Genomic DNA, 12,658 nt, shown 5'->3' with positions numbered 1-12,658 from the left:
CACATATGAATTTATACATATGTGTGTATATATATGTACATGTGCACATACATGCACACATGCATGTATGCATATACCAATCAGCTAGTTGCCATAGTGTGTAGAGTATAGCGTGCTGGGCTTGAATTGAAGTCAGGAAGACTAATCTTGAGTTTCAATCTGGCCTCATATACTCACTAGCTGGGTGAGCCTAGGCAAATCACTTACCCCTGTTTGCCTCATTTCCTCATTTTTAAAATGAGCTGTAGAAAGACATGACAAATCATTCTAGTATCTTTGCCATGAAAACCCCAAATGGGGTCACAAAGAATCAGACAAAACTGAAAGGACTAAACAAAACCTGTCTTTCTCTCTGAATGTATATATGTATGTATTTTTATATGTATAATAGATATATATATACACATATATCTCTAGTCCTTAGTTTTGTGCTCCCATGTCAAGTACATGATTTGCCTGGAAACTGTTACACATTCATAATTCTGAATGTGTCTGATGGTTTCATTTGAAATCATTCTCTGATCTCCTTCTCCTCAATAGTCAGTTGCTTTACAATTGTTAGGCCTGATAGATTCGGTATCCTCATTCATTTCCCTTTTTCTAGTCCTGGATTCCTAATTTTTTTGTGTGTCATGGACTCCTTTGGCAGTCTAGTGAATCATGCGAACCCCAATACATGGGATTACAAATGAAATAAATTATATTGAAATAGATGTCACACATATATATTTACATATACATTTACATATATATTTACATACACATCCACATATACATATACATACATATGTATAAAAGTGCCTTGTACTTTTTCTTTTATTATGAGTGCAGACCTGTGATTTCATGGGTCTACGGAACTCCCTGTTCCAAAGCAAATTGGAAACTGCTCTGCAATTTATATTCTTAGCCAGTTTCCTGGGGGCAATTAGAAATCAAAAGATTTGTCCAGGGTCATACACTCAGCTTAGGTCAAAGGACATACTGAAATTTCGGTGTTCCCAACTACGAAACTCTTTTTTCTAGCTCAGACTGCTCCTTGACCCATGCCCCTAGGAAGCACTTAATAAACGTTTTTATCTCATTAAATTGAATCATATGGAACTGAATTGAATTTTCCTCTATTTTCCCCAGGGATATGCCTCGCAGGTGACAGGGGAACCTGAGGGGTTCGCGCTGATAATTCTGGGCATGCTCAGTGGTGACAGCAGGTTGCCAAGGAGGAGGAAGAGGCAGCGCTTGGTGGATGCTTCTCCGGGGCTCGCTGCATACCCGAGGCTCGGGCTGTGGAAGAAGGGACTCCAGGACCAACCCCAAACTGGGCCCTGAGCCCCACTGCAGCTGCAGCGGCAGGCAGCCCGCGGAGGCAGCGGCACAGCCATGGGGAACATGCCTTCCGCTGTGAAGCACTGTCTGAGCTACCAGCATCTTCTCCGGGAACATCTCGGAGTCGGGGACCCAGTGGCTGGGGCGCTTGAGCCCGCGCAGGTACCAGTGTGCGGCCCCACCTCTATCCCACCGGGGATGCACCGCTCGCCCCTCGCCCTCCACCCAGCTGCCTCCTTCCAGACACTGCTGCCCCCCTCCCCCTCCTCCTACCCCAGGTCTCTTCTGGCCTTTGCTGCTGTTGCAGAGGTTGCTGCCATTCCAGGCCCCACCCTGACTAGCCTCCCCTTGTTTTTCCCACTCTTCACAAACCTTCCTTCCATCAATGGTACAGGTAGCCACCCCCCCCAAAAAACAACAAAAAATAACACACTTCCCCTGGGGACCATCGTCTTCCTAATTATCCATGTTGTTCTTGTTCTTGTTCTTTGTTATGTCACAGCAGGGCCATGTTTTGCAATGCCTTGCCCTATGTGTAACACAAGATATTGCTCTCATCCTAGTCCCCTAGGCAAGTAATAAGAGACTTTAGAGTCATCTTATATTAAGGGAGAAAAGGAAATGAACGCAAAATTAAAGGATATGGAAACATGTTAAGTTCAAATTGTGCAGCACGACATTAATTCATTTTTCCTCCATGTCCATAAAGAGTCAGAGGACAATAGCAATGTAAGTCAGGAATTGCAGAATAAAATCTTACTTAAAATCTTTCCTGTCAGCCTATTGGTGTATAATAGTCAGATGGCTGTTACCCATGTCCAATTCCATTTAAAAAAGTCTTATCTCCAACACACATGTCCCCCGACTAGGATTAGGACTTAAAGGAGAAATATGTATGTGTGTGTGTGTGTGTGTATACATATATATATATATATATATTTATTAGAAAGCAAGCTGAAATGATAGGGAAATGAAAGCACATTACATAGATCAATTATCAAACAAAATAAAAGTGGCCTAGGGATACCAGGAGAGAATAGCTTTTTAATTCTCATTGTATAAAGAAATAATGTGAAACAAAATCTTAACTTAATTTCTTAAAAGAAATTTTATTAACCTCACTAAGTATTAACTTTCAATGGATAAATATTCTTTGATAGTAACAGTCACACAGATATATAACTGCATTAGGACAATTAGCCAGTTTGTATTTTCATTTTATAACCCTTTTTAACAAGGATGATCTTGATAAAATACTACTTTTGACTCCACTAAATCTGATGATTCAATAAATCAAGCACGCTGAGAACAAACTTAGTTTTCTGTTGCCTATGAGAAATGAAACTTTTGCTAAGAAATATATAAAGTGAAGCATTTTTAGCTGACCCTAAATCAAGGGCTTTCAACTGTGTGTGTATGTGTGTGTGTGCGCGTGCGCGCATGTGTGTGTGATGGACTGCTCTGGAAATTTCGTGAAACTTATTGAACCACACATGTTGTTGCATGTAATCAAAGGAAGTGCTAAATTTCGGTTAGAGATTAGTGAAAATACAGGTGCATTTTTTCCCCTCCAAGTTCATGAACTCCCTAAAATCCATCAGGGACTCTGGTTAACAACCCCTGCCCTAGAGTCTGTACCTTTCATTTATTTTTGTTTTATAGATGAATTTTATTTTTACTACATAGTCATATCCTGATATTTCCCATGCTACACAATAAAATGAATCATGTTTTTTAACAAAAGAAGCCAATCTATTAACCTCATATGACAGCATATACAGCATTTCCAGTCCCTTATCTCCTACTCCTCTATTTAGAGGAAGTGTTTTATCATTTATTACTTTATTTCCTGCAAGCTAAATCTTTTAGCATATATTCTGTTTATAAGTATATACACCAAAAAGATATTCATTTAGGTTTTAAAATTTTTAGATCACCTGTTACTTAAAACAATATATCTCTACTATCCAATGCATAGCAGACTAGTCACACTCACAACTTGATAACAGCCCCCAACATCCTCAGCTGAAGCTGGAGTTTGGGGTAGAAAGTGAGAGTGATCATAGAATCACAGTTTTAGAACTGAAAAGTAATTTAGAGATTATCTAGTTAAGTCCCTTCATTTTACAGATGAAGAATTGACACCCAGAAAGGCAGAATAAAACCAAACAAAACTAAAAACCAAACCAAAACCAACCTCCTTCTTTGCTATACTTTTCTTTTTGTCTCCTTTCTTTTTTCCTCTTTATTGACCTAGGGTCTGAACTTTATGGGAACTGGATTGACTATTGCATTGCTCTTTGCTGATACTCTTTATGAACTGCTAAGCCACTGCCAGGGGTGACAGGTTGACAGATGAGCAATTTTTGATACTTTCTACCTCTTCGGAGATCAGAACTAGTAATGTTACCAGAAGTGATGAATTACTAAATAAGGCAAAGGGTGGATCAGAACCACAGGATTCACATTAGGATCACAGGGATTAGAGTTGGCAGGGAGCTTATCCACGATTTAGAATATAAACAAGTCCTTTCAATTTTTTATGTGAGGAAACTGAAGCCCAGAGAAGTTAAAGGGCTTATCCAAAGTCACACAGGCTGTAAACACCAGAGCTGGCATTTAAACTAGGCAACTTGGTGGTATAGTGGATAGAATGCCTGGCTTGGGAAGTCAGGAAGACCGGAGTTCAAATTCTAGTAGTGTGACCCTGGGCAAGTCACTTAAACTCTGCCTCAGTTTCCTTATATGTAAAATGAAGATAATAATAGCTCCTACCTCTCTAGGTTGTGAGGATCAAATGAAATAAAAATTGTAAAGCGTTTAGCAGAGTTCCTGGCACATAGTAGTGATATATAAAAGTTAGTTACTATTATTAACCCAACTCTTCCAACTACTTTAAAATCTATTGTGTATTCCATTAAGTTTGAGAAAACCTTTTGAACTTCTTTAAAGAAAAAAGAATTGAAAAGTAATGAGAAGGGTCAATATATTTGTACAGGTAATCTATGTTCTTATTGCTGACAGTTGGAGACATTCACTGTTACTGACATTTCCATATTTTCACCTCCAAATTGACCTTGTCATCATATGTAGGAATGATAAATTTAAAAAGAAAAAAAAAAGAAGAAGAGTGGTAGAGAATGCTTCAAACAATAAAGGGCTCAATGTCACTTTATATTAAAATTATCAATTTCCTATATTCTTATTCTATGGGTAACCTAAGTATCTTTCTATTATTAATTTAATTTTCCAAATAGATTTCTCAACTTGAAAGACAATATCCTCACCAGCCATGAGTATTTTAGTCATCTCTGCATTTATTTTATTTTTGTAATAGCTACTAAGATGACTACTACTACTACTGCCACCACCACCAATACCACCACCACCACCACCACCACCACCACCATCACCACTACTACCTACTACAACTATTACTACCACCATTACTGCTGCTGCTGCTGTTACTACCACTATGTTTTAAAAGAGCTTTGCATAATTCTCCCATTTGATCCTTATAACAATGCAGGGAGTTCAGCGCCACAGGTAATCTCCCTTATTTTACAAATGAGAAAACTGAGTATCAAAAAACATATGTGATTTGCTGATTGTCACACAGCTAGTAAAATGTAAGAGGCAAAGGATGAATCCAAGTTTCTTTGACTCCAAATTCAGTATTGTTTTTACAAATAGCATTCTGCCTTTCTATCTATAATGTTTGTCATTAAAATAAATACATTTTCAGTCTTGTTTTTAGTCGGTTTGGTCAGGATGAATTAGTTCCTTAGAGGCTAACAATCCGTGGAATGAATTATAAAATCTAGTTCCTCAACTTGGAGGACTAAAGTATGTGTGTGCATGTGTGTATATGTGTGTGTGTATACATATATATGTATACACACACACATATATACATATATATATACTTTAGTTTGAATATTGCTACCTTAATGTTTAATTACACATACATATCACATTACATATGTATGTATCTTGTGTCCAGTATTTTTCATGTACAAATAAGATCACAAAGAATAGCTCAATATTTTGTGCCATTATATGCATAATAATCCTTATAAAATTCATGTTTTACTTCAATCTCTTCAGGGCGTTTTCTGATCACCATTCTAGACTGAATACATGCCAGTCCACCCACTTTATAGTAATTATGGATCTATTCGTGCATTACAAAATAATTTCAGTGATTCAAATCAGTCAATCCATACATAGGGTAACATTTATTGGGTGCCTACTATGTACCAGGAAATGTGTTAATAACTGGGAATACAAAGAAAGGCAAAAGACAGTTCCAACTCTCAAAAAGCTAACAATCTAATGGGGGAGACAGTAAACAAACAGTCATGTACAAACAATGTCCAGATAAATTGGAAATAGTCAACAAATGGAAGGACCTAGCATTAAGGGAAATAGGGACAGGCATCCTGTAGAAGGTAGGATTTTAGAGAAGACTTGAATGAAGACAGGGAAGCCAGGAGTAGGAGATGAAGAAGAAGAGACAGAGTTCCATACATGAGGGACAGGCAGCAAAAATGCCTGGTGTAGGGAGATTGATGTCATGTTTGAGGAACAGAAAGAAGGCCAGTGTCATTAGTTCACAGAGTACTTGGGAAAGGGAGATGTAAGGAAGGTGCAAGAAAACTGGAAAGGTGGGAGAAGGTTATAATTTTAACACCAGTATATAGAAGTTAAAAAATAATGTTTCCTTTAACATTTCAGCATCTCTGAAAGGTAAAGTGTAGTAAAGGTAAGTGCCAAGGAATTAGTTGCACGTACATTGTAGGAGAACCAGGATGAGAACTCAGGTTCCTTGATGCCAAATTTAATGTTTTTCCCACAAGCATACACTTTCTTTCTGTGACAGAATTGTATCAGACATCATTTCTCACAACCTCAGATGGCTTTACAGATTAATATTTTTAAACTAATTTGGGATCTAGGGATCCCTAAGGGTCCTTGGTGGTTCATGTAGAGGTCTCTCCAAATATTTACAGGGTCAAAAGCTGGTGTATCTTTGGAATAGGGATGGAGTAGGAATGTTCCAAGGGGAAAGAAACAGAAAAAGAAGATTCTTTCCTTTGAAAATGAATCTAAAAACTTTAGTCATAGGTCTAAGGGGATAACAAAAATTTAGGAAGGGGGAAAACATAACATGTGATTCACTGGGATTGGGGACTTCGATGGGTCTATGAAATAACTATGGTGTTTCAGCATCAAATAATTCAAACTTCCAATGCTTTACCCTAGATGATATTTTCCTGGAAAATAATGGTCCCCTTCAAAATACTAGTATCCAACTCTCTGTAGTAGTAAAAACCTTCAGAATAAAATCATTTCCCCACTAGAACTGTTCTCCTAACAGCCTTTCAAAAATATGGTATCAGAGATGTCAAGTTTAGTCTGAAATATTAAATGCTAAGCTGAACTATTTAAGATCATAGAAGACTCTGGCAGCATTTATTTATTTTTCTATAAATGTAAATAATGACCGATGCTAATATATCATGATTCTCAGAGTAAGTACAGAATATTTCAATATCTTGTTGAGTGGCAGGAAGACAGCAAGCAGTGTCCACCATTTTGTAGAGAGGGATATGAAAACATGGACAGTGATTTAGTAGTAGATCAGGATGACTTGTGTTACCAAGTAAATGTGTATTTCTATACACATACACACACATATGCACGTGCACACAAATTTACAAATACATCTAGAATGCATGAATAAATTAATGGAAAAGCATTTATTTAGTGCTTACGCTGTGCTGGGGACACACAAAAAAATCAAGACAATGTCCCTTCTCAAGGAATTGTCATTCTAACAGAGAGAGATAACATATATAAGAGGATTCAACTATAGAGCAAATCAAAAGTCCCAGTGGCCTTGAGGACCCAGTAACAAGGAAGATGATAATTCATATTATTTATTGTCCCGTCTGCTGATAAAACTATATCTATTTTTGATGTTGAACTATAGATAATATTAAAGACTTACTTTAGTGAACACTTTGTTTTCTCAGTCTTCTATAGTTATGGTTGTTGAGGAGTCAAAGGCCAAGGCAACTACAGATCAGGGCCTGGGCTGTAAGTCAGGTTAATCCACAGGAGGAGGGGGAGTTGCTCTACTTTTCTGAGACTTGCCCACCTCTTCACATTTGTTCAAACTGAATTTACAGCAAAGAAAATGGAAACTAAAGGGGGCACCCATCAATTGGAGAATGGCTGAATAAATTATGACATATGAATGTAATAGAATAATATTCTATAATAAGAAACAATGAAAGGGATAGTTTTAGGGGAACATTAAAAGACTTGTATGAACTGATACAAACTGAAATGAGAACCAGGAGAATTATTTATACAGTAACAACATTGTAAAGAAAATCAACTTTGATAATAGGCACTTTAAGGATTACCAAATATTTCCCATATGTTAGCTCATATGATCTTCACAACAATCCTGTAACCTTAATACAGAGGGTCCCAAAAGTCTTTGCTTTCATGATCAGAATTCAGTCTGGCTGAATTTTAGGTTGTATGGAGGAGTTGTGCTGGGTAAGCTGGACAAAAATGCTGATTCTCACTCTGCCATCTTGACTCTTCCTCCTGATATATTTCTTATTAAAAGTCAGCATAATCACTATCATGTCCAACACATCCTGTGACACTGGTTTCCTTATTATTCCTTGCATAGAACACTTCATTTCCTTGTTGTGGGAATATTTGCTGCTTGTCCCTTATGCCTAAAACTTTTCTCTTGCCTTTCGTGACTTCCTTCAAGTTCCAGCTGAAACATTACCTTTGCAAGAAGTCTTTTTTGATCCCCCTTTACGCTGTTGTCTTTCCTCTGATAATTATCTGCAAATTATCCCATTTGTGTATACACACACACTCACTTTTTTTTTTCCTGGAAGGTTTTCTGCCCCAGTAAACTGCGAACATCTTGAGAGCAAGGGACTATCTTTTGTCTTTCTTTGTTTCCTCAGTTAGGTGGTGGAGTGGATAATGACCTGGGCTTAGAGTCAGGAAGATGAGAATTCAGATCTGGACTCAGATACTTACTAGTTGTGTGACCACTTACAAGTCACTTAACTCTGTTAGCTCAGTTTCCTTATCTGTAAAATGAGCTGGAGAAGGAAATGGCAAAGAACTCCAGTATTGTTACCAAGAAGACCCCAAAATGGGGTCACAAAGAATCATGACTGAAATGACTTAATGAATAATGAAGCATCCCCAGTGCTGACCATAGTTCCTTGCTTATAGTAGGAGCTTAATAAATGCTTATTTCCTTTCCTTGATTTAATAATTATATGAAAACAAAAGGGAAAAATAAAAATTATTCTAAAAACACTATAGGTATTAACCTTGTTTTACAGTTAAAAAAACTGAAGTTTAGAGTTTTTATGTGACATCCATAATCACTTATTTTCTAAGTGTTAGAAGTATAATTCAAAATCCCAACTCAATTTATATTAGGCTTTTTCCATTACATTATTCTATATGCATCTCTTTTTCCTCTCAGGAAGTATGATTATGCTCTATAGAAAGAATTATTCCTTGCTTGAAAGTCCTTTACATCTGCAAAGGAACTCAAAGGACATGTTCCAGCAACATGGAATAGTCTGTGTGCTATTTTGATCAAATATTCTGAGTTTTATGAAATGAATAAAGCATCAGGGAAAGACATTAGGAAAATAAAAACTTAAGTTGAGGTGTCTAACAAGGTAAGAGTTGTTTAAAGTGATTCAAAGGTTGCAAATTTTTTGAACTTTTTATAATATTTTGGGGACAAATAAAATAGAATAAAATATTACTATTTTAAGTATTGTTTAGTCAGATTGGATAGGCTTCTTTATTATGGTATTATGTTAGAAATTTATGAACCATTGAATATTTTTTCTATCTAAGTTTGAGAACTCAGAATAATATAAACAGTAAAAAGTTATAGTTATATCATTTGGTTTCATAATATTCTGGTTTTATTTTTCCCCTATTTGTATCTTAACAAACCAACAAAAAATATACCTTTATACAGACATCATAGCAATTCTACATTATTAATGCACTCATATTTTGTTCCTTCTACCCCACCCTCCTCCACAGATTCCCTGTCTTTTTTTTTTCTTTTTTTTTCAGGTGAATTCTTCCATGGCTTCCCCAAACATTCTTCATATGACATAGTTTCCAAATGTATTTAGTATTCTGGCTTAGCCTCCAGTTTAACAGTGTCCTCCTCGGAGTGTGTACACAGATTGGGCAGAATTCTCTAGATGTGGTTGAAATAACATAGAGTTATTGCAGCATTACTACTTTCCTTGATCTAGAACCCATGTTTCTCATAATGCAGAGTTAACTTTCATAGAAAATGCTAATATAGTCTCAATCTACATTAAGGTGAACACAGTTGATCATAAACTCAATAGGGGTCAGAAGTGTGACTCGTGCTGGGCATAGTTAGATACTGGACCTGTTATCTGATTGCTCTAAGAAAGTTCAAATCAGGAAATTCCATCTAACAATGCAGGCCTTTGTCTGTAATTCATAGTCAGTAATTCACAGTCTTAGAGAGTTGCCTAGAGAGCTTGTTATTGTTTATTGTTATTGTTTATTGTTATTGTTCAGTCATTTCAGTTGTGTCTGACTCTCAGTGACCCCATTTGGGGTTTTCTTGGCAGAGATACTGAAGTGGTTTGTCATTTCCTTTTCCAGCCCATTTTACAGATGAGTAAGCTGAGGCAAACAGAGTTAAGCGACTTGCCCAGGGGCACACAGCCAATATCTGTCAGAGAAAAGAATTGAGCCCTGGTCTTCCTGGCTTTGAGGCCAGCTTTCTGTTTGCTATATCATACTGTGTCTCACATGAATCCCTATTAAAGCATCTCACCCCACCCTCCACCCTAGTTTCCTAAATAAATTTGGATATTATTCAGCTCAATGCTCTCAACATATCACCAAAAGGTTAGAAGGAGATAAGAAAGCAGGATGGAGAAAAAAGAGAAATAGTAGGCATGTCTTTGCAGACCTCATCTCTTCTTTCCCCTTTTTCCCATAGGTAACAGTCCAAGCATTTGTGGGGTTTTCCCATCCTGAGGACACTTAAAATATACCCACATTAATTGAAGAGGATTAAGTCTCCTGTATTTCCCACGTTTTCTGTTATTTCCATTAGTTCTTTGGCCTGGCTAATTCACTAATATTATTCCCAGGAAGACACCCCCCCCCCCCACAACCTAGTCCTCTCCCTGGACTATAATAGTCTTGAAATTATATAGATTCAAGAAATTTCCTGTTCTCTTTGTTCTTCAATGCTTGCTACAACTTGGGCTCCTCTTGGCTTTTGCTTTCTCTTGTTCCAGCTGGCTTTCTTATCTTTTTTTTTTTTAATATTAGTTATGAGTTCCTCACAGATCCCTGGCTTCTTGGATACAAGCTCACTTTGTCTTCTAATCATTTTCCCTGTCCTCTTTTTCCCTTTCATTTCTGTGTTTCTTAATCCTCAGTCCTGTTCTCTTTTACCCCAGGGATCTGGGCTGCACAATTGTAGCTTTTGGAATTTTCAGAATGTTCTTAATAGTGAGAGACAATCACAGTAAAAAAAAAATGATTTTTGTCAGAGGTTTAACAAAATCTTATTTTTTGAGGCACACTTTCTTAACAGAAATGCTGGTTTAGTGGAGTCAGAATTGACTGTGGAAGCGCATAGGTCTGGCATCTAAACTCGAACAACCATTGTCTTTAATTCAAGGATGTTAGACAGTTTCAACTGAAGTTTAAACACTTTAATTTCCATTGTAAATTCATGAGTGACCAGGACTGACCAGGAGAGATCTCCAGCAGAAAGCTAAAAGCTGGGTCTTTAGAAAGTCAGGGAAAGCAGGAGGCAGGGGTGAAGTGGGAAGCATTGAAGGCATGGCCAAATGCATATGAAAAGGCATGGAATTGGAAGATCTGTTCTTTATCAGGATAATCTGAATTTTTACCATCAAAATTTCTTTTTGATAGACTATAATCTCTCAAACTAGCTTCCCCTACAGAATCTCAGACCATGGGGCTTTAGCTATCCATTTTAAGAACTGCCTGAATGACCCTTATATACCTATACTTTGACTAAATCATTTATTATTTCTTTGGACCTCAGTTTCATCTGTAAAATTTGGAAGAAGGTTCTTTCTTGATCTAAGTTCTTTGGTTCTATGATTCTAAAATTATGTTTTGTTCTGAATTTTCTTGACTATATTTATTATTACTACCTCTACAAGTGCTAGTAGTGTCACAACTACTTGTCATAGTGATACTACGTAGTAGTAGTAGTAGTAGTAGTAGTAGTAGTAGCGGTAGTAGTAGTAGTAGTAGTAATAGTAGTAGTAGTAGTAGTAGTAGTAGTAGTAATAGTAGTAATTAGTGATGGAGGCAAATGAGGCTGGGGCTGGGTCTCTCTATCATGCCTTAGGATGAAAGTATAACGATGACTCTGAGGCATCCCCTATTTTCAAATGTCCATATTTCAGTTGTGTGTATATCACTATCATTCCAGTCACTCAGGTTTACAATCTTAGTGTCATTTTTGAATTCTCACTTTCTCTCACCACATATACCCAGTAAGTTGAAAATCTTGTTTCTACCCCCACAATATTTCTTTGATTTTTCAAAAATTACCTATAACACATCAGCAATGAACTCTTTCAGGATCCTGAGATCTGATTTGTATAGGTCTATTGACTTCAACTCATTAATTAAGGTCGTTATTCTCCTATCATCTCTTCATTTATCTTGGGTTTTAGGTCCCCCCTCTGACATACTGGTTATGTGATCTTAGCAAGAAGTTCTTAATGCTCCAAAAGACTTAAAGTTCAGAATCATTGCTAATCTACATTTGTAAGGGAGTTTTCTGACAGGGGAATTCTTACATGGAAAAAAAAATCATAGGTCTTAAGGGGGAAAAAGCCTACACATTAATTATAATGTCTTACATTAGAACAGATAAGATTGTTAAATAATGAGTACAACTCTGAAAGGCCTATCACAGGTCTTTGGTGTCAGACAGTAATCTTTACTTTGGAGACCACTGTATTTACTCAAATAGAAATGGGAGCCAGTAAATATACGTAAGGATGTCTGCGGGCTACATATTGACTTAGTTTTTAAAATGTAATTATTATCTGTTTCATTTTGTTTATTTTGTTGAATAGTCTTATTTATTTTCAGTATTTTTTGTTTATTTTGTTAAATATTTCCCAGCTACATTTTAATCTTGTTCGGCTCATATTCAGAGTGTTGTGGGTTGCATGTGATCTTCAGGTCGTGTGTTTGATACCTC

General features: G+C 36.8%; 1 protein-coding gene across 2 annotated transcripts in view; it reads left to right on the top strand.

The window, feature by feature from the left end:
- Window positions 1-1,362: 1,362 nt before the first annotated feature.
- The window catches only part of HMGCLL1 (3-hydroxymethyl-3-methylglutaryl-CoA lyase like 1), a 254,943-nt gene continuing 243,647 nt past the window's right edge, over window positions 1,363-12,658 (top strand). The window contains exons 1-2 of one of the 2 annotated variants that reach the window (XM_027852991.1): window positions 1,378-1,485; window positions 2,839-2,841. In XM_027852991.1, coding sequence (XP_027708792.1) covers window positions 1,378-1,485; window positions 2,839-2,841 — 111 coding nt within the window. Of the gene's footprint in view, window positions 1,486-2,838; window positions 2,842-12,658 lie in introns of both variants that reach the window. The other variant, XM_027852992.1, reaches the window with a different exon arrangement.

Source organism: Vombatus ursinus, unplaced genomic scaffold (genome assembly GCF_900497805.2).
Source record: "Vombatus ursinus unplaced genomic scaffold, bare-nosed wombat genome assembly UNPS02009835.1, whole genome shotgun sequence".
Classification (NCBI taxonomy): domain Eukaryota; kingdom Metazoa; phylum Chordata; class Mammalia; order Diprotodontia; family Vombatidae; genus Vombatus; species Vombatus ursinus.
Note: the sequence above shows the minus strand (reverse complement) of the source record. Positions and strands in the feature narration are given on the sequence as shown.